Source organism: Cataglyphis hispanica, chromosome 4, assembly GCF_021464435.1.
Source record: "Cataglyphis hispanica isolate Lineage 1 chromosome 4, ULB_Chis1_1.0, whole genome shotgun sequence".
NCBI lineage: Eukaryota > Metazoa > Arthropoda > Insecta > Hymenoptera > Formicidae > Cataglyphis > Cataglyphis hispanica.
In genome coordinates, this window is record NC_065957.1 from 7,802,722 (window position 1) to 7,826,211 (window position 23,490).

Consider the following 23,490-nt stretch of genomic DNA (forward strand, 5'->3'; position numbering starts at 1 on the left):
AGTCATTAAAGTCCCCTCTACGTGCGGCCAATGTCACTTTCACGACCTCGCGTTCCGCTACCGACCTCGCTACTGTTGAACATAAAACAATGAGAACCGATTATATCTGGCGTGTGATAATTTTTTTTGCAATAAAAAAGGCAAATCTTTAGATTGATCTTTCGAAATAATGTCAAGATTACTCACACGCGAGCGCGAATAGAATATTCATAAATTTCCAGGAAGACCTCGAAAAAAAAAAAAAAAATCTGTAGGAGGTCCATTTGATTTAAGAAGAAATTCCTGGCTTCAGACGTCGGGGGGTTAATTTCCGTCATTGTTTAATCGCAGAAACAAATCTACGGAGTGCGTCGCGCATGTCTATCGCTCGTGCATCTCCCTTTTCATCTACCCTCCTGGTTTCCTCTTCGAGCGATGGTTCTCTTCGCCCCACTCCTGGCTTCCTCCAGGAGACCGTCAGGTAAGCGACACGGACGAGGATGCTGGAGGGATTTTGTAGGTGGCTGCTTACTGTGTGTATACGGCCGGCTTCTTGGAGCGTCCGTCTCGCGTGGGGATAACTGGAGCTTTGGCTTAAGTCAACTGTATCGTGTCGGGATCAAGTAGTACACTGTCTTGTTGCGTAGTGCGCGCTTCGGATACGTGACGGACGTCCTTCAGGCAGATCGGAGCTAAGGGAGGACACCCCGGAAATCGACGGCGGAAAGACAGCGCGGAAGAGGACTCGCTTATTAATGCGTTAAGGCAGAAGATATGCGACTCTACGCTGTGAGTTTCATCGGTTTTGCAATTTATCTTTCTTCCATTTGACTGACTCTTGACATCACATATATTTGCATCTGAAATAGCCATATATATGACTTAATGAATTTTTAATTGTAATAAACGAATAAAGTTTGCAATGCATTTTATATATTAGGAAAAGTGATATAAAAAATCAAAAATTTTACAATTAAAATTATCCTATAAAACAATACAAAAATATATTTAAACTTTTAATTAAAATCTAAAATAATAATGAATAAAACTTTTTTGTTAATTTTAAATTATATTAAAATATATAGATAACATTTTTATTGTTAATACATACAAAATATATCATGCTTGTTCTTTTTACAGGTTGCTCTTGTCATATGGGCGGCAACAATAACAGCATTCTCGGAACCCAACGTCGAAAATTTGAGTGACGAGAAGGTAAATCCATAAAATATTATATTGTACCTTTAAAAAATTAAAATATAATATAAAACATTGTATGAATCTCATTAATGCGAAATTTTTTTATACTATATGTAGAATTTATTGACATGAATTATTTAATATTTATTGATATTTATTGACATAAATTATTCAACATTTTATTATCTATAATAATACAATATATAACAAGAATTATATAGAATTGCAATTATAATTTATCCTTGATTACAAGCTCATTTAAAGTACAAAGTAAATAATCTATTTTTACTTACATAAATCTTTTAAAAATGTAAAAAAAAGACATAAGTCGATTTATTATAGATTCTATCTTCATTTTTCTCACAATCAAATCGATATTCGGGTTTCAGTATAAAATTAATATAAAGAGAGCGATTTTTAAAATAATAAGGGACTATAATTGAAAACTACGATCGCAATTAGGTCTAGTTTGACAGTTCCGATATAGAACGGAGAGAGTGACTTGAGTGTCTACTACGCGAATGAAAGTGGTCAAAAAAGATTCCTTTTTTTTTGAAGCGCGCGACAGCTGTAGCCCCGGGGGTCCTCAGAGGCCCTAGAGCTTGAAAGAATCGAGGTGCTTACAAACATCCTTAACCTTGAGGCATAGAAATCTTTAACCTCGATCTACTTGCGCGGCGCGTCATTCAAGTGCTACTTTACGTATAGGTGCGACGGGCCGAGATGAATTACAGCTGGGAGCTGATGGCACATAGACCGGATGAATGTCCCCGGTTGTTCCCGGGAACAGAGAGAGAGAGGAAGAGAACATTTTCACTTGCAAACAACGCGATCGTGTAACTCTACGCTCGACGCACGAAACCGTTCATTGACCACGCGATTCCCACCTTGCTTAAGATGTCTCTCCTAAAGCGCGTATCTTCAGAAGTGAACGCGAACATATCGGAAAAAAGCGTGCGATCTTTTTCACATTATTCGAACTTATGTGCAAATCACTTAATCAATTTACCGTATTGTAATAATGTAAAATAATATTACGCGGAAGAATATAATTCGAAATTTCAAATTTGCTGTATGAATAATAGAATGATAATATATAATATAATATATAAGTATATGAAAAGGAATATACTTTACTTTCTCTTAAAATTAAAGGAAGTTATGCCGATGTAATTGATATTTTGGGATTTAATCGTCGCGGAGAAAATAGTCTTAAGAAAGTCAAATACCTTGGCGTACATTTTTCATTTACATACACTGAGAATTTTCACATTTTCATGTTAAAACTTTCATTTCCTACTAGGAATTTGCTGGTAGAGAGCTAGAAATTTATTTAGATATTTTATATGTTATAATTACTGTCGTTCTAATTTTTTGTTAATTCTCTCTCTCTCTCTCTCTCTCTATACATATATATATATATAATATTTAATAAATCAATAAAGAATTATATAATAAATATATAAAAAATTAATATGAGCTTCAAACGTTATAAAATTCTTACATAAAATTAAAATCAATTTTTGCATGTATGATTTAAAAATATGGATAAAATTACAAATTTTCTTGTAAATTAAAAATTATCTGAAATTATTAATAAACGAAATTATTAATAATCTAACAATAAATGTAATAAATTATAATAAAAGATGCAATGTGAATTTACTTCCGAGCATTTTTTGATCCGAATATTATCATACAAAACGCGATCTTCGTTTGCTTTGATTAAAGATGAATACTCTTTCATATAATAGTCATGTGCAAGAATTGTTCAATTTCCTACTGTCACGCGAAGTAAAACACTATGCCGTTTAAACGATATAAACGGTGAAAATGCACGCAATTCCGCGTGAGCGTGTAAGCGCAAGTCGCGTCCCAGCGAGCGAATTAATCGCGGGCATTAGTACGCGAGTGAAATTGACGCAAGCTGTACAAATACCCGGGGTTAAATTAAGAGATTCTACCAGCGGAACGCTGTCACGGACAAGGTAAAACATACGATGACAAGCGGAGAGCTCACGCATTTTCCTCGCGTTAAAAAGGAAACTCACTAGTGAAAGTGGCCACACGCGGACGTAAATTCGTTCCCCGGCGAAATTGCCAATCGTTTCGATGAGATGCATCGTCGCACAAACGTGTTACACAATGTCACGCAATTCAGGGGAGACGAATCGATTGACGTGCGCGATATATTGACGATCACGATTCGAATCTCACTATCCAGAGGCTGAGAAAATTTCAGTTTCAATCGATCAATTTTCTCGATTTCTCGAAAATATTTAAATTATACATCATACCGCGCGAATCTTCTAATCTAAACTTACTTTATACGATATATTCGCGTCTTGATAAAAAAGCGATAAAGAATTAAATTGAAACACATTATAGGCATTATTGAAAATGCGTTCCTTATTTGAAGCAAAAGATTTTTTTGCTTAATATAATGCGGGTGTACCCTCGGGTCGATATTTATTCCGTCGACAAGAGATGAAACAATGCACGGAGAAAGTTGTTTTCGACGTGTTTCATATATATCAATCATGTACCAAACTGGAAAGGTAAAGCCGCGCTCGCATCAACTGTAGAAAATCATTGCCTTCGATAAAAGTTACGATCGTTTCTTTATTGATACGTTTGCTACTAAGTAGCACTGCTACGTTATTATGTATTTCAATGCACCACTTCTTTCTATATCCGTGTCCGAGCCAAACGGTAAATACACAGTCAGTTATGTCTTGATTTATCCGTAATATTTACGCATCCATGCGCTATTACGGATCCGTAACGCGTGCAAAAAAATTCCCGGCTTTTCCAGTGCGTTAAAAACATCATCCAAATCAGGTCAAATATGAAAAACATGTTGAAACATCTCGGAAGAAATGTACAAGTCTTTAAAAGTATGATATTACAATTTTTTTTGTGTCCATGTAATATAATAATATAATTGTTTTTATAAAAAGGCGTACATCGAATAAAAATTATTTATAAAAAAGTTATTTATCTTAACTAATTTATAAATGTCAAATTAAGCTTTTTTTTTAAAATGTTAAGAAACAATAATATCTTATTTTTCTACTAGTTCTAAGCAGATCTTACTTCACATTTATTACAAAGTTATTAATTGTTGATTGAATTAAATAAATTTTTTAATTAAATTTTTTAGAAATGCTGACAAGTGCGAAAAAAGCAAACATTATTAAAGAATTTAATATAAAATGACAAAATAAATTTACAATTAATATTAAGATCTTTGAGAGAAATGCAACTTTTCATATTTCAGGTAAATCTTACAAATTTGTCTCTTTGTCACCCTTCAAATCCTTCAATTAAAAACATAGCTCAAAAGAAAGAGAAATATGGGAGTTCGGTAAATAAAGGGAAAGTAAAGGTCCACTCGATGAGACGAGATCGAGGACATAATAAACAGCGTGCCCTGTTCGTTCTCGCTGGACCATCGGGATTTACACACGACTCTCACTGGTTTTTCTTTTGCACGCGCGCGCGGTGCAAGAATGCGGCCCATCTTTCCCGTTTCTCCTCTCTTTTTGCTCGGATGATACGGGAGAAAGGGAGCTCTCTGGCGATACCGTAACTGCACCTTTCTCTCATCTCGCGCGGCGTGATAGCGTCTAAGATGCGTTATTCTTCAGCCTCTGCGCCGATCTCCTCGCGACGAGATGCCGCGGATTCTTCTTACACGGCGTGTGTCCATCTCGGGCATTTTTTTCGAAAACTGGCTATTTCTCTCTTCAATGATGCTACTCTTATTTAGCAAATTCTTCAACTTTACTTCGGAAAACAGAACGTTATCTACTACGGCTTTCATTTTTGCTTCCTCTTTTTTAAAGGAAATTTACTGGCTGATTATTTCTCTCAATGAATGTTTCTATTTATGTACGCGATATTCCTTTACAAAACATCGTGGACAGCGGCCACATTTTCGAGAAAGCTTGTTACAATTAGCTTCTAAATAATCTTTCTCGTCATATCAATCATTATGTGTTAACACTTTGCGCGTGCCCATGTGCCTGTGTGTAAGATAATGTAAATTTACTTGCCAAAGTGGAACGCATGCAGATTTCGTCGGCGAGTTTTTTATTTCGTTCGCGAAAAAGTGTGCCGACATTGTTGTCTTTCAATGACCGATACTCGTTCGTCATTGATTTTTGCCGCTACACTCTTCGCGCCTTTCTTCTTCCACAAAATATGTTCTGGGTCATCGCGATTTGCTCCATTTGGAAATCCAACGCCAGGATGCGATCGAGAGTCTCGTTTCGTCGAGTCGATTGAATATTGATGCGAAAAATATCTTAACGGAAGAAATGAACGAGTAAGTTCAACGTGACAGGATGAGAAAGATTATTTAACGAGCACTCGAGATATCTTAAAATCTCAACGTCAAATATAATAATTAAGGCTACTTTAGAAAATAGAGTTTCAATTTTTTTATGCGTTCTACATTAATATTCTTATAAAAACAATAATTTCGAAAATCGTGATTGCATTAATATCGAATATCGAATACAGATGATCTTAATGATTTCATTTTCCCTGCGTAAATCTTTTCGTCGTCCGTATTTAAAGAACCCCGAAGAGTGAAAGGAATATAACGATTTATATATATATATATATATAGACATATTTAACATCTCTTGCTAATTTCTAACTCTGTAGATTTTATTATCGATTTCTAATCTTTCATCAGCCTTTTAATTAATTTTACTCCTCGTTATAATTTCTGCAAATATTTTAAATACCCTATATCCAAAACTTATTTTTGAAATAACTTCTTCTCGATGCCTTTGATAAATTTCAATTTGATTTTATATAAATTTATATATTCAATTTGATTTGATATATAAATCAGAACATCTAGAAATAATCGATGCTAAATTATATAAATTGCAATAAATGAAATATTTGATTCAAATATTCCCTTCTATCCAATCCTTTCATATAATTGTACACGTTTTGCAGAATATTTACCTATATGATTAATGTTTTTGTAGGATTCTATGCAAGGAATACAGTTCCGTAATTTCTCAACTCGTAGCTTTCGCGATGAAATTATCGCGAGCAACCGCAAATTTTCTGGACGGCCCCTTTAACCGACTCATTTTTCAGGCTGTCGATTACACGGAGCCTCGTGATTTGCCGAAGAAGCAAATAGCGCAGTTTTACGTGACGGGCACAGAAACGAGGAATTCCAGGCAGACGGGCACCGGGGATCATTCTGATGCCGGTTCGAGCGGATCGGTAACTCGTACCGACGAGAAAGGCTCGAATGGCTTTCCTGCGAGCGATTCTTCCACATCAGAGGCGATCTACGCGACGCCACTCGCTGAAACGATCGACGAATATTCGTTTAAAGAACTGAGTCGCGAATCCGGATATACCCTGCCCGAAGAGATCCTTCTCGTCGAGAATGCCGGCAGTTTTGGACAGAGGCTGCGGCAGGATCATCCGAGCGGCAGGACCATTGTCAGGAATACCGTTCAGATTGTCGACGATAATCAAAAGGACGACGAGTACCGGAAGTCTTTTAGTAGCACCGCCTTGCCACTCAAAGACAAGGGCGATCGAGCTTACACATCGGTTACGTCGGAACCTTATGTGTTCGCATTGAAGAAAGGGAGCGATTCGGCAGACGATCTTCCATCTTTCAACAACTCCGAGGTGATCGAATCCAAAGAGTCTAGTACAGAGAAAATTTTCCACGTCGAAATTGTGACAGAAAGATCTTCGACACCAGCCGAAATCAATGTCACTTCGATTCTAGAAGAGAATGACGTCGTGCCAGAGGATAATCAGACATCAAGAGCAAGATCGTCCCGAGCGTACAACGATACCGCGAGCGAAGCCACGGAGATCGCTGCGGAATCTATGGAGAAGAGCGTCGTGCAAGTATCATCGTCGACTTCCGTGGAAATCAGTCCGTCGTTGCAACCGGTGAAATTCTCAGGTCCCATCGTAGTACCTGATCCGATTGATAGAGAGACACCGGAGATGATGGTTGATTATCTCGACGATAGCGAGGCCGAAACGTACAGGTCGGTCGAGAACGTTGACATTATGCCAAGAAATTACGCCAAAGACTCTACTTCCGCTGCTTCCAATGGCATAGAGGCTTCCTCGATCATGTTGAACCCGTTGCAGGTCGGAATTGCTCTGATGAACGCCGATGAGATAGGTTCGATGGATGATAGTGAGCAATCTGCTGCGAACACCAAGGACTATCTCCAGGATTATCTTCAGGACGATCTACAACGTTTGTCGACGGTGGATAAGAAATTCGTCGAGAGCGACATCGAAAATCGATCGCGCATGGATTATAAAGATGAGAGTTTTCAACGTGAGAGAGAGGGAGAGAAATCATCGATTGAAGCTGTTACACAAAAGTTACCCGAAAATTCCGTCGAGATTCAAAAGTCCGTCGAACTTTATCATACTGCACCGGTGCATGAGATCCACTATCCTCCAGTATACATCCAGCAGACCTCCAACCTTGGTGTCATCGAGACGAACAATATCGGGAGATCGAATCAACCGTACGGTCAGGATGAGCAATCAGAATCACGATCAAATTACAATGTTTATCGAGGTAATGTATAATTAGATCGATCAATCTCTCCACATATTGATCAATTTTTTACTTATTCTATTTAAATTAGACGCATTCAACGGACTCAACAGTTAGGGTAGCAATTGAACGAGGTTGATTTTTATTTTTGAATCAACGTCGAGTGTGTTGAGAAGACAATGTTCAACTATTGAATCCACTGAATGGTTCTATAAATAAATAATCTAAAAAAATATTTCGATTTTAATTGCAGCGTTTAAAAATGATGAAATAATGTAATGTACATATTTTTCATTTTTTATTTATTAATTTTATTCTCTTTGCCACCGTACCCGGTTATCGCACTTTTTGGTCCATATAATTAAAAAACCGTGCTAATACATTTCGAAAAAATATTAACTTTCGTTAAATTTGCGGAGAAGATGTATTATGCAAGCTCTAGCTTCGTTAACACGCAACTCGAAATTAATGCTCATTTATATATAATGCGCGTAATAATACGCGCGCATTTTACGGATCGGAGCACGCATCGCGTAAATTGCCAGGTTTCACCCGCGAGAGAGGAATGCGGCAGACAACGCGATGATGTCGGATATTTTCGTTCCAGGTAACGAACAGAGCATCGAGAAGAGTGTCATTAAGCCGCACGCGTCCGAGCAGAAGCTCACTCGACATCAATACAACGCTCTCGAGGACGATCTTGGTAAACCGACGGCGTCGGCCGTGATCGCCGAATACACGTCAAACTCCGAGCAAGCACCTGTCGAGTTGCCACCATACAAGTACAACGACGTGCAGCCGGTTCTGCTGATACCGAATCAGTTCGATGACACGTCGTACGATCAGTCCAACGTGCGACATAGCTTTAACGATAACGGCAACGAATCACCGCACGCCGTAAAGGTCCTCACCTATGCAGGTACTACGAGGCAGGAATCAGCGAACGAGGCATATCGGTCCGAGCAACAGCAACAGCAACAGCAACAGCAGCCGCAGCCGCCGCAAGCGAGTCAGCAGCCGATAATCGATCATCAGTTTCGAACGCCGTATGTGAGACGACCGGAAGAGCAGTTCCTCCTCAAGATCATTCCCGAAGGCTCGTCCGCAAACGATGCCTTCGTGGTGCCGATCCCACGACCCTATCCAACGATCGAGAAGATTATCGAGAAGACAGTTCACGTGCCGCACCCAATTGAAATTGAGAAAGTAATCGAGAGGAAAGTGCCATTCCCGGTGGAGCGGCTGGTCGAAAAACGGGTGCAGGTACCGGTGTCAGTGGCGATGCCGCAGCTGTATCCTGTGCACGTGCCGATGGTTGAGAAGCAGATACGCGTGCCGCATATCTATCCGATCCACGTTGAGCGACTCATTGAGAGGAGGGTGCCATATACGGTCCAGCGGCTGTTGGTGCAGCCTGCTGCTGGTCAGTATTCATCGCTGCAGCTGCGACTACCGGAGAAGCCGACGGCGGCACCCATACGTCTATCACCCACCTCCCGGCCGTATCGCGCGGGCACGGAAAGACCGATCGACAGCGGCGGCTCGATCGACACGAGCAAGGTCAACGATATTCAAGTCAAGTATCGACAGAAGCCGGTCTCCGCGACTTCTCGCGGAGGCGGCGATTCCGCCGCGTTCGAGCCGCAGAACAAGACGAACGTGTCACAGTTGTCACACAGCATCCCTCCTTATGGGCGACCGTTGATATACGATTATAATCTCGACGTCGGCAAGAGCTACGTGCCCTTCACCGATGTCAAACTGATGATACTGCCGAGGAAATACAATAGCCACGTGGTACTGCGACCGCAGACGGTCGCATCGTCGACGTACGCGGCGGTATCGCCATCCTTCCGACCGCAGATTGTGTATAATCTCGTGGAGAGACCCAAGACGAGCAAAGACGAGTACCTGGGTCCCGTGCCCCCGCGCAAGATCTCGCAGAGCAAGCCAAAGTCGCCGCCGTTCACGGCGAGCGTCGCGCAACCCTCGACGACTACCGCTGCTCTGAGGAGGTCTAGACAGCCGGAAACGCAAGTCTATCCCGGAAGTTTCAGGCAATCGAAGATGGAGTATGGCTTCAAGCCACCTATGGTACCGTCCGTACAGTATGACGAGTTGACCGCCACTCAAGTGGAGAATTAACACGATCGTTTATAATAGCACAATCTAAATAGTAGAAGGCTCTTAAAAGACAAGTTATATATTAGATAAAAGAAAGGAGAAATATTTTAGATATTTTGCGTTATTCAGAATTATAAAAAAAAAAAAATAAATAAAAACTAATGAATTGACAAAGAAGAATTAATTTATAATTCTTCGTAGCGAAAAAGATTCGCTTTGAAACGCAAATTTTATCATTTTATTCTCTGTATATTTATTATTGGAAATTTGCGTTTTGTAATTTATCTTGATTTTAATAGTGATCTAAATTGCTTTTTTCACAGTTTATGTTAGTTACTATATGTTATATATTTTATAATAAGATGTTATATTTTATATTTTATATTAGCGTAAAATGAAGATATCTGAAATTGCTATTGCAAAATATTGTTAAATAATATAATGAAAGTAAAGCGATGTATAGTTCGCACAAAAATAACATTTACAATTTTTTATATTGTTGTCCATATAAATAATAACTACTTAGATTTATTACATATTAAAAATAATTGCATATTTAAGACTCGTCTTGATAGAGAAAAAAGTAATATTATCAGAATCAATACTTGCTTATTAGGCAACGATCAACCTGCTTAAAGTTAAAGCACACTTATCGTAGCGTTTAAAAGCAAGTAGTGTTGATGTTTTTACGTTCGGCTACGAGATCATGTTTCGGTTTTGTTGTTGGTATGTAATGTGTTCAAAAGTCTCTTTATCCGAGTTTCTCGTAGATAGACAAAAATTTTAGAAAAATTTTTACGTAAAATAACGAAAGAAAGATTCAATTACCGAAATATTTTAATTGCAGAATAATAAGATTTTTATTTTTTACCGCAACAAAACATGAGTTTATAAACAAGCTACATAAACATTATTTGTTTACGGCGGATTAAATTGAGATCGCCAATCACGTTGAAAAGAAACTGAAGTTTTATTCAATTAATTAGCAGTTATTGGCTGTGAAAGATCGAAATAAAAGTCGAAATTAATATTACTAGGACATTGCGGAGAACTCGTTGAATTCGATGTATTTTATACTACGAGCCTAATTGACATCGTTTTTCCGAGTTATCGATTTAATATCATGCAAATTATAAAGATGAAATATTTAAATATGCATATGTAAGTTTTGTACAATATATTTTCTACTTTCATATATTCTTCTCTGCGTCATTTATTTCACATTTTTCAATATTATTCCCTATTCCCTTTTATAAGTGATAAAAGTCGTATACGTAAAAATATTCTCCGTAACACTGGAGACATCACGTTATTAATTGTTGCATTTAATCGTAAAAATTTCAAATTTGCTTTTTTCTCTTTATATAACAATTTACAGCGCTAATCTTTCTTAAATTTTCATCATTACCATGCGATCCGTCATCAACACTTTTTGCGTATATCTTTACTATCCAGTGTCCAAGTTATTATTAGTAGATATTATCCCTGCAGTAGATATATGAATTTACAACGATATTACAAGACTTGGAGAGCTGAATTATCGACATAGGTAGTATATAAATGAAAAGTAGGCTCGGAAACTTTGTCTTTAATAACGACTAAATGTGCATTAATAAAGTGTAAAAATAGAATTTTAGTTTGTCATCTCGATGCAGCTTGCTCCGTCAATAAAATATAAAAAAATATATATGTATATACAAATGTTTATTATTTTAAATATTCTTGCAATAATTGGACGAGAAAGACAAGCCTATTACGTTTCTTACAGTGCTTACAACAACACAGCGGGAGGGCACATTTTTCCCTTCCCACATTGCCCAATTTGCTTCGTATTCAGTTTGGCCGACTGCATTTTCTATTTGCGATAAAATTTGGCAACACTTTATATATCTTTGAGAGCATCGTTGCGTACCGCTCAACGAACCGCGATGCAATTTTCTGTAATACCGAATGTGCACACATTCGCGAATTATATTCTGCTGTAATTCTTCTATCTGTTTAAAACCATTTGATATGACGATTTAATAACTTGTACGTTTAACGTTATCGAACCGTATAAAAAATATCTCACCTTCACGCTTTTCGATCGTGCATTTCGGCAAATAAACTATATATAATACTAATATATGTATGCACGAAACGCATAGATCAGATTATCAGAGTAAAAATAAAATTAATTTTTTCGTCTAGATTTTCGAACAAATACATCTTCTCTGTAATTTCTGTAGAATATAAATCGTATTGTCAATTTTATTTATATTTTCAACATTCAGAGTGAATCCTATTCTTATACCTCACATAGGCAGTAAACAAACTTTTATCTCACATAGGCAGTAAACAATTTTACTTAGAGAAATTTTCGATAAAATTATTAGATAATATAGTTTCAAAAAAGAATATTTTGCTTAAAATATTAAAGTAGATGTTTGATTAAAAATTGCGAGATTAAAAATAAAATAAAATTTTCAAGACTCCCGATATTAATCATGTTGAACAAAATCGTATGAAAATTTTCGCGTGAGAAAATTTTGGCAGAAACGAAAGAATCTTATCAAATATATTATTTTAACAGAATACGTTTCTGCCGTATTTTTAAGAAATTAGCTGTATCATTCAAGCTGCGAAAGAAAAATTATTGCAAGCGCACGAGAAGAGAAATCCGTGCTAGGATCGCATCTCGCGGGATATTTCGCTGGATATCACTCTCTCGAGTTTCAACGATCGGGAGCGAAGCTACTTATCCGTACTTTTTTTTTCTCGTAAGACGCATGAATCGACAATCATCGAGATTATGCACACGGAGGTGGATCCTCAGTGGTGGACGCTGATGAGGGAGAGATTGCGTGACCGTGTGTGCGGCGCGTGTTGCAAAACGAATTATTCGCCGTTAGGTAATCATAGGTAAGAAGAGTAAATAGAATCAAATTTAAATCAGATTGTATCACCGCGCGGAATTCCTGATCGGTGGCTCTCCAGATAGAAAGCAAGCAACGCGAGAAGCACATCACTTAGAAAATTAGTGCTTTAACACGGGCGCTTTGTCTGCTGCAACAGCCGTTCCTCGAAGATGATACGACCCTACACGTTAGTAGGTAAAATATTAATTTTATTGTATATAATAAAAATATAATATAGATTAATATACATTAATTATATTAACCATATATATTTTTGAGACGATATATAATAGTGCGTAGATAGAAATAATAATTTAATAATAATTTATACGTGCATTTACGGAATTAATTTCACTAATCTTCTGCAAAATTAAAGAAAAAAACAAATGATGATTTAATGACTGATTCGATTAATGGAGGGTTAAATGATTTAAATTTACTCGAAAGTCGTTTGATGTATAGAATGTTTCTGCTATCTATAAGTGCATTTATGGAGTCAACCGATGTACTAAACGCGATTCACTAATACGTCGTAAACTCGCCAACTGATTGCAAGATAATTCGTGAATATGAGCTGTTGTTTTACGAAAACAAACGTCATTAAAAGCAAATAAACCTCGGCGGAATTTTATCGCATATAAAGAACGACATACACAATCCGACTGGGTGGTCCTATTGCTTTTGTCATCTTTCCATTAAATCCCAACGATGATGTGTTCCTCGACTAACAATACGTTCCGGACAAAAAATAAACTTGACAATAAAAATCAAACAAAAATCGTGAATCGAAACTTTTTTTAAGATACAATTCTTTTATGTGTACAAATCACTTCCTTTATCCTGTTGTTAAATTAATTTTGAGTAAATTTTATTTTAATAAAATCTCGACTTTATTCAGATATATAATTTAATCGTAAAAATTAAGAAAAGATGGACGTGCAAATTTGATTTTTATAAAGGAATGATTTGTGCATTCTCGATAATTATATCGATCCGTTCACCGATCATATCATCGAGCATCTTGCTCGCAAATCTCTCTCATACATTTCTGTAACGTTGAACAACGAAGATGAAGTATGCCCATAATTGGATCCCGCCATAAGCGAAAGGGGTTAACCCGTTAAGCCGTTTCGATCTTACGCGGTCTAACTACTTGACGTAACGAGCTACGTGCGTATTGCGGCATTAGCATATCGTTACGGTCGTTGCACGTCGGTGCACGTATTAATATTGCAGGGAGGATGATGACACGCCGGTGTCTTGCGTAGAGCGTGGAGATCTTTCAAGGACACCTTTCAGGGATCGGCGTGCGTATTCGCGAAAAGGAAGAAAAAAACGAGAGAGAGGTGAGAGCGCGTCGTCGTTAGCGATGCTCCAGATGAGCGTGGGCCCTTCCTCAAGCGCGTTCCTTCTTTGACGACGCGTTATAAAGGAGATCGAAAGGCAGGATTTGCGAACGAGCGGACATGTCCTGCACAATTAAGCCCCCCCTCCCCCCCCCCCGAGATTTTGCGCAATTGTTGAAACAGGAACGATGTCATTTACTCGCTGCTCGTATCTCCTCGCTGTTTGTACTTCCGATTCAAGGGCGCTTTATTTTCGCTATGAAATCAGTCGAATCGAGACTTCTTTGACAGTTTAGTTTCGATATAGCTGTCTATCCCTAGCTGTCTAATTAATAATTATTTTATGCAATTTGTATAAAACGCACGTTTTAAACAGTTAGCGATTCTGTCCGTAATTCTATTAGTCCATTATTCCATTTAAATTAATTTCAAATTTAATTTAATATTTAGTTAATTTAATTATTTAATTATTTAATTATTCAATTATTTGAAATTTATATTATATTATTTAATTACAATTAAATTTTTTCTTTTTATTTAATATTCAATTTCCTATGGCATTCATGTCTTTTTCGCAAAACATTTCAATGTTTCTGCTACTGTTTAACTTGTCAGTGCAAACCACCCTCTTTACTACCGCGTTCTCTTCTCCCGCGCTTCTGCCGACAGCCAAGGGATAAGCGCGATCGCCGGTTCCCGTCAAATCGCGGATACGCGTCCGCTGGTCCTGCGACTTAATTAAGTCTCAATTGCCTAATTAGTCGGCTCGAAGAAGGCGAGCAGAGGCGCGCCGCGCCGCGGGTTGTCCCACGCGATGAAGTAATCAGCTTTCTCCGCGGCTTGCTCGATTCCGCTCCGTCTCGTCTATCCTCGAGGCGCGCGTCCTCGCTCGCCTCTTCTCGCGGTTCGGCATTCTCCCCGAAATCGCGCACGCTGTCTGAGAACAATGGAAAATGAAGCCGCGGGGGCTTTCCACACGCGTGGCTTCCCTATGTGAACTGGAGTACACACGGCCGGCGTCTCTTATACCGATGCCTACGCCGCTCGAGCAAATCCCTCGGCACGCTTCCCCGACGAGGACGACGACGACGATGACGACGGCGGTGGTGGTGGTGGTGGCGGCGACAGGAAACGGATCCTCTCCGGCAGCGTGGAAACGGAGAGTCGAGAGTGAGAAAGAGAGAGAGAAAGAGAAAGAGCTCTCTCTATATAAGCACCGGTTTGCTCGCCGAAACGTCACCATATTTCAGCATTCAGTCTTCGGTGCTCTTCTTCCTCTCTTCTACACGATACCTGTCTGACGCGTCACACCATCGCCGTCATCATCCACCCCCGCGATCACTGTTCTCCGAGTATGGATTTGATAGTGCGACAGGTAATGCCCCGTGTGACGAGGGTAGCGAACGACAGTGTCGGATACGTGCTTTTACGATAGACCGATCGATCGTTACGAACAGGTCAACTTTTTTCCTCCCTCTCCCTTTCTCTTTCTTTCGATCGCCGGGTAATCGCGGGTGTACTTCCGGGGGTTATCACAATTGTGTCCAATCAAATGAAATAACAGTCCGCTATGAGCTTTTGATTAAACTATTAATCGAATTAGCGCCGAGTAACTGTATCGGATTTTTCGTTTCGTAAAATTGAGAGACTTGTAAATGCTAGCACGTAACAATCCGTACTCAAGTGATATAAATTTCGAATTCAAAACAACTAACATGTTTATTAGTGACGGATCAAAATTTTAAGATCTTAATCTGAAACTGGGAGAGATGAGAAACAATTTGTACCGTGAGAAAACTGGGACAAGGTAAATGTTTTATTATCTCACTTGTGCATGGGAATTTTCCTAGTAGATCTGTAACAATACAGATCCCCGAAATCTTTTTAAAATTTATTTTAACTTATTTCTTATTTTATTTATTTTATTTGATTATTTATTTAAATGTTATTTATATAAATTATATAATTTATATAATCATATAAATGAATACTAACATTTCTTTTTTACACATTCTCGATCTAGTATTGCAAGTCTTCTAGCTTTATGAAGTGAGAGTTGAAGTTATTTTTTAAAGTTTATTGTAAAAACGAAATTTAAAAAATATCGAGCTACTAATCATATAAAATTCAGATTTACATTTTTTTCAGAAATATATTTACATAATAAATTATTTATAGTGTTTGAGTTTAGTGTTTGTATATATTTCATTCTATTCCATTCAATTTTCTCTTTTTCTTTGCTTTGAAAAAGATTAATATTGATATTGCTTTCAATTTTTGTTTTTTTTTGATATTAAAAAAGAATAAATCAATTGTTTTAATACAGAATGTATATATATTTATAAATATTAACATTTGATTAATTAATAAAACGTTGGACTGTTTTTATGCGATGACAATAAGATAAAAGTAAAAAAAGCAAAATAAAATATGCAATGTAATTAAAAAGATTTTTAATTTATTATATATATTATTTTGTTCTATAATTGTTAAAATTCAAGAAAATTTGGATAATTGTTGAATATAAAATTTTACATGTTAAACATGTTCGCTGCATTGAATTTTTATTGCAAACATTAAATGTTAAAAAAAATTATTATAGTAGAAAAGGAAAAAGAAAAAACCTAAAATTTTTTAATTTATCAGCAAGTAGTCTTAAATTTTGTAAAACAGTAATCAAAACTAAATGATAATACGAAGAAATGATAATAACTGAAATAAGAGAAAGATTATGTAAATAACATCTTTACTATGCAACAAATGTTAACAATTTACTAACACACTAACATTGTCATTACCAAGACCGTAAATTTAATCTACATATTCGTACAAGATACGCGTTAAGATACATTGTGATTATGCTAATATACACAATCATTACATTTCTATATTCATTAGAGCATAGAAATGTGATTAATTAATTAGTATGGAAAAAGTTGCTATTAATTCAATTGTTTTCATTTAATAATATTGATAATAATTATTCTAAAGATTTATCGAAAATTTCTCTTTCGCTCACAAATTTTTCTAAATATATATATCACATATATTTCATATTAATTTTTTTATGCATATTAATATTATATATACATTATATGTATATAACACACATATATAAAAATCATAAATATATATATTATATATAATATATATACATACATAAAAATCATATAACAAAAACTTTGTATGATCAAAATTTAAATGTTTAATATATAAATTTTATATATAATGATTAATATTTGATACAAATTTGCTTGATTTAATAATAATAATAATAATAATTACAGAACAAATAAATATAAATAAAAAATGTACATCTTTTTTTCATAAAAATATCGGCTCAATGCGAATGTCGCGACATTGCATAAAATCGATTTACGTTCGCACGAAAGTTTATCCTCCTTCTAGACTAGCGTGTTAATGCAGCTACTTAATTATCTTAAAAAAAGAAAAACGCACGCGTTTTCTCGAAGGAAAGTCACTTATGATTATGTGGCTAAGAGCTCGCTGATTCTTTTACAGTTATGTTTAGTCTTGCGTCAGTTTTTAAAGTGCCGGTGATGTAATATCGTGCACCTTCTCACGATACGGCGTAGAAACGGCGAGGGAAGAAAAGATAGAAGCGCGTGACTCTAATTTCCCGCCTACGCAACGTGCGCGTCTCTGATCATCTGACGTTCTCATCTGACGCATGAAAAGCATCCCACGGAAAGTCATCGGAAATATTTTAGGGACTAATTACACTCATGCGTCGACTGTGCATTTTTTAACTGCTCGCTCTCTGTCTCGCGCGAGCTCGTTTATTATTTCGTTATACATTTAACGCATAACGTTATTGTTACGCGTAGCATTTACACGTCTGCTTGTTACGATAAAATCCTTTTTTTCGTTCTCACACTCTTACTCTCAATTATTACACTTATGTTAGATAATCTTGAAAAAAAAAAAAGATATTTCCCAAATCACTTGAGAAACTTTTTAGAACCTTACTGCAGCTTTTTGACTATGTTTGTGTGTTAAATATTGAAAACATAAAGTCTATTTTTTTTCATTATTGAATTAAATATTTATTATAATTAAATTTAATTGTTTATATTATATTATAGTTATATTTATTATAATTTAAGAGCAGAATATCAAATATTTATTTTTTAGACAGAATTATTAAAAATATTTGTCTTTCATTACATTTTAAATAATATTTTGAAGTAATAGCAAGCTTAATTAGATATATATTGACATTATTATTATATCTATTAATTTAATGAATATATTTGAAAAGGTACTGCTCGCCCTGATGGCGAGCATCAGCATCGTGCAGTGCGAGCCACCCCTCAGCAATCAGTACGGCGTCCCCGGAAATTACGCGGGTGGAAGTCATCATGGGGCACAAGGTGGTGGGAACGGATTCGGAGGCCATTATAATGGGCATGATAATCAAGATTACGCAGATAATGAGGTATTTGTAATATATATCTCTAAGCAGCCTTCAGCGAAGTCGCACGCATGATTGAGAAGACAATGTATCCCATTCATCCCAGTAACTCTTCGCTTTAACTTCATTATAATTTTGTAGTCTTCCACTTACCTTCTCGGACCTTCTTTGAGATAAGAATGAATCTTTTTGTCTCGATCATTAACGCTACATTCATTTACAATTTTATTATTTAATGTAAATTATGTGTCTAATCGTGTTCGAGTTGTGATTCTGTTAAAATCACTTCAAATTCAGTCTTTTCGTTTATTTGACACTGATTATGTCGATATATCAATAAAATGTCAAGATAGTAATTTTTCACAAGTACAAAATATTGCACACATTCGATTAAAAATATTATCCGACATAACGTGAGATTGAATCTTACCATGTTCGATCTTCGTTCAATGATTGCTAAACATTTCAATAGCCGGTGCAGCGTCTTTGACGCAATCAGGCTTCAAATTGCACGATCATAATGAAGCTCGATGCTTGTTGCGTAATTAAATAGGGTACGTTTTTCCGATTAATAAATTATTCGTAAAATGATGTAAAGTTATTAATATCGATCATGTCACATCGAGGGAACTTGTATTTTCTCGTTAGAAAATCTCTCACGTAGAGAGCACGATCGGGATGACTTTCGAGTTCTCGATTTCGTGAAATTTATGATGACTCGCGTGATAGCCAGTGATATTCCGCTGTCGATGATTTTGACGATTACGCGATGCGAAGCACTAACGTGAAAAAGTATGTTACGTCATCGGAAGAGACAGACAGCTCTTTTGTTCGGGTAATTTCAATGTTGCTTTCTAAATCTGGATTCCCGCTCCTAATATACGTACGTACGTATCGCCGATCAATTTGATGGCTCTTGCGAAAACGCCAGGCACTCCCGAGGTCAGAGTTGAACACCTTCGATCCAGATTCGATTATGTCTTGGAAGTAACATTGAACTTTTCGGATGAAGAACTGTCCGACCTCATTACGCAAAAACTTTACCTAAAGTGGAGTGCAAACCTGAGCTTGAATCAAACTCTTCTTGCCGAGTGATCTCGCGGGCTTCTTGCGGGTCGATGACAATGAATCTTGATATATTTTACATTTTGCGTACGCGTGTGTGTTTTTCTCTTATCTCTTGTAATTTTTAATAATTACGATCTATAGAACTGCTATTATCATAAGAAATCTACGCTACCCACTTACTTCGAGTCATTATTGACACCAAGGCTGCATCACCTTTCACACTGATGTTTATCTTTAGCAGTTTCATCACCGGAAGCGAACCTTTCGATGACTAATCTGAAAAACCATGTGCAAATTAGATCAATCAATAATTATAGATTAATATAAGAATATGGCGCTTGCGTGTAATTAAGAACTCGTTTAATGTAATGCAAAATATTTAAGTATCGTTTACCCATCTATTAAAGTAACTTAACTATCACAACGAAAATTCTAATGAATTACATTCGCAAAAAAGTACGCCTCAGAGATAAAAACAGCAAAATGCATTTCGCGGAATAATTAACTTCGTAATTGATTTCTCCTCACGATTCACACATCCAGAACTAAAAAAAAGAATCCTCCTGTAATATCTCCACACAAGAGCAAAGAGTTTTTGCGCAAGAGACGCCTTGCATAAATCCAATCAACTCGGTTAAAAATACACGATCAAAGGATATGTTCTCTGCTCTCGATTAGTATCCTACCTATACCGCGGCGCATTGTTTGAGCGATTACATGAATGTCGAGAGAGGAGGATGCGACGCATCGAGAATGTCCCGAGAGTGTTCGAGAGACGATGTTACAAATTCGAATCCGGTATATACGAGCGAGAAGAGAAGCGTGGCGCAAACGTGCCACACGGGTATGACGTAACAATATTAATAGGGTGAACCGCGACCGCGGGCATAATTCACGGTAAATCGTTATTGCTGGTTAGCTAATCGTCTCGGGGAATCTGAACGCTCGGCGAGATGCGCACTCGCGAATCTGCCCGTCGGCGAACAAGCGAGCGAGCGAGTTGCTGCGAAGGTGATGGTAGAGCGGCGATGATGGTGTACGCCGTGAGCCAGATTAAATCGCGGCCTCTCTTCTCAAGCATCAGTTCGCTCCACTTTACCGGGGCGAGGGAAAGAGTGCCGTCTCTCGCTTGACGAGAGGTTGCGTCGCATTATTAATACGTTCGTTCGTTACCTTTTCATGTTTATCTCGCTTTTATCAAGGTGGGAATGTTCTATATATACATTTTTTTTTCATTCTCCCTTTCCCACCCTCACCCGTTTTCCATCGTCTCCCTACACGCTGGAGAGAGGAAAAGGCGATTCATTCCCTCGTCCATTCCATCTTGCTTCAGCCCAAGAGCTACGAGTTCGGCTATTCCGTGAAGGACGACGCTACCGGGAACGACTTCGGCAGACGCGAGACAAGCGATGGCGAGACCGTTCGCGGCGAGTACAGAGTACAATTACCGGACGGTAGGACGCAAATTGTCACTTACACCGCCGATTGGAGAACCGGTTTCCACGCGGACGTGAGATACGAGGGTACCGCGAGCTATCCGGATCAGTACAATACGCAGGGCAGCGGTGGAAGCGGGTACAACGCCGGTCAGGGTTTCGGCTATCCAGGAGGAAATCAGCTGGGTAGCGGTGGAAGCGGCGGATACGCCGGAGGTACATAGCGCGCAGAATCTGTTTTTTTATTTTTGAAAAATTTTTTATTTTTGTTATATCGTGTATAATTTTTATTCGAATTGTTGAATTATTTAAAGGTTTTTTTTTTTCAGCAGGTAGCACCCAGGGTGGTTACAATTACCAATCAAACGGTGGACAGTACGCAAATAGTGCCAACAACTACAACTATCAAGCCGGCTCCAATTCTATAGATAGCTATAACAATTTCGGTGCGAGGAATACTTATTCGGGGATACCGTCGCCCACTTACGGTCCTGCTTTTCATTAGAATATATGTATAAGACAGTATTATCATAGGATTACCGATTTTGCGCTTGAGAGTGTAATCTTTTTTTTTTTTTTAATAAAGACACTTTTTCTTAAAAATTTCTTTACTGTGTATACAATACATTAGACCTTTAAATTTATAGAAATAGTTACTTATGTTATGTTTAATAAGAGAAAGAGAGAAAACTACGTTTTCGTATTAAATATTTCTCGCATCAATTTTTAATGTTTTTGTTCCACTTTTATTAATTTTTGGCGAGTTAATTATCTGCTTACGATAAAAAATCATGATGTCATATATATACATACGTGATCAAAACAACATTGCAACATTAAACTAATGATATATTACATTTCCATTATAATTATACGGTTAATGGGGAAGCATTTTGATTATTCAATTCTCGTGCAATTCATGTATCATATTCGTCATGTGTATATCGTAGATAATCTCGGAGAATAGATATTCAATTCGTGTCATATTTGTTTCCTATTTCTCTCGTATAAAAGATATGAGACAAAATTCTTTCAAACAGCTATATGTACTCGAATTTTTGTTTCTCTCTCGCACAGATCATGTCCTGTTTTTTGAAAGAAACTTGTATACTTTTATCAAAAATAATACATTTTCTAAAAATATAAAATGTGATGAAATACTTATTTAATTGTTAATCAAATTTTATTTTTAGTTTTTTTTTTAAAGAATTTTTCTATATAAAACAAGAGTAATATTTGAAGAATTAAAAAAAAGATATATGTGTTGTTTTCTTTTTCTTATTATGTCAAGTTCAGCGCTTAGGTTACTTGTAAGAACATCATCAGACGATGCCGCTGTTTTCTATTATGTCATCAAAAAGTTTACGTACACGTCTGCAGAGATAAACTTTCTCCAATGTGTAACATACTAAATTGTATACTCTAAATTTCATTAAATCGCGAGCACATGTCATCACATATATAAAAGTACCTATATGCCATCATCATGATATATAAATATCGTCATAGCGCGACATTAATAACATCGTGGAAGTGTAAAATTAGAAATTATAATATTGTATTACAATAATGTTAATTATCATCAGATAATTTTTCATCGCTTGTCATAAATAAATATTGTATATATAAAACAATATCTCAAAATAAAAAATTATAAAATAAGATTATTAAGAGAAGAATAGAAGAAACATATACAGAGTGAGCCCAAACGTTCCGTCCCAGACTTTGAGATTTTATAGGAAATTTAATTCTGAATAAAAATATCCTATAAATAGATCGAAAAATGCTTTCTTAAAAAGTTAGCAAAACCTCTGAAATCACAGTTATTTTATTTTTACAAATATCAGGGAAAGTAAGCGTTTCTTAATAAAAAATACCGAAACAAAAATTGTAGAAAATTAAATTATCTTTCAAATAAAATCAAAATGATTGTAGTACGTTCTATAAGTTTTAAAATAACAAGTTTCAAATGTACAAAAAAGTTTTTTGGTTATCGATGATAGAATTTTTTAGAAATATTCTTTATTTATGATATTATGGCCTTAGCTAATTTTTAATGTTTGTCTTGCTTGTTGATTATTCCAGTAAAAAAAATTTATTTTGTTTAAACCAATCATAATAGGAGAATAATAACCGTCGATGTGTTCCCTGTATAATAAAATATCTATAGGTACATATACATACAGAATGTTCCAAAAACTATTAGATATTCTTTAAATAAAGTTCTTTGGTCAACTTGGATTTTTAATCAACCAATTTTTAGCGAAAATTGTCGAGAGAGATTCACTTTTTATAAGTTTCCAATTTTTCCATCATATCATCTTTGCAATTAAACCTTGTATTAAAATTTTCTTAAAATAAATTCCATCTTTTACTCAATGTAATTTTGTCGATTTTTTGATTCCATAGTTTAATTTAAAAAACC

At 36.4% G+C, this 23,490-nt stretch overlaps 2 protein-coding genes across 3 annotated transcripts; both read left to right on the plus strand.

Moving 5' to 3' along the window:
- Positions 1-520: 520 nt before the first annotated feature.
- LOC126849144 (uncharacterized) lies at positions 521-11,082 on the plus strand. The gene is made up of 4 exons (XM_050590734.1): positions 521-768; positions 1,120-1,194; positions 6,304-7,780; positions 8,367-11,082. Exons 1-4 carry the CDS (start codon positions 754-756, stop codon positions 9,902-9,904), a joined length of 3,105 nt encoding a protein of 1,034 aa, XP_050446691.1. The 5' UTR covers positions 521-753; the 3' UTR covers positions 9,905-11,082.
- Positions 11,083-15,362: 4,280 nt separating this feature from the next.
- Positions 15,363-21,672, plus strand: LOC126849243 (pro-resilin-like). Of its 2 annotated transcripts, none has more exons than XM_050590914.1 (4): positions 15,363-15,501; positions 18,409-18,585; positions 20,963-21,281; positions 21,395-21,672. In XM_050590914.1, the coding sequence occupies exons 1-4, from the start codon at positions 15,481-15,483 to the stop codon at positions 21,568-21,570; spliced, it is 693 nt and encodes a 230-aa protein (XP_050446871.1). In that variant the 5' UTR covers positions 15,363-15,480; the 3' UTR covers positions 21,571-21,672. The 2 variants fall into 2 exon arrangements, with proteins under 2 accessions (XP_050446871.1, XP_050446872.1); XM_050590915.1 differs by having other exon boundaries at positions 21,398-21,672.
- The last annotated feature ends 1,818 nt before the right edge of the window (positions 21,673-23,490 follow it).

Coding starts and splice junctions, on each gene's coding strand:
- LOC126849243 (XM_050590914.1), top strand. CDS start 15,481: ATGGATTTGATAGTGCGACAG. Junction 18,586..20,962: donor AAGATTACGCAGATAATGAG/GTATTTGTAATA, acceptor ATCTTGCTTCAG/CCCAAGAGCTACGAGTTCGG. Junction 21,282..21,394: donor AAGCGGCGGATACGCCGGAG/GTACATAGCGCG, acceptor TTTTTTTTTCAG/CAGGTAGCACCCAGGGTGGT.
- LOC126849144 (XM_050590734.1), top strand. Junction 1,195..6,303: donor AAAATTTGAGTGACGAGAAG/GTAAATCCATAA, acceptor CTCATTTTTCAG/GCTGTCGATTACACGGAGCC. Junction 7,781..8,366: donor AAATTACAATGTTTATCGAG/GTAATGTATAAT, acceptor TTTTCGTTCCAG/GTAACGAACAGAGCATCGAG.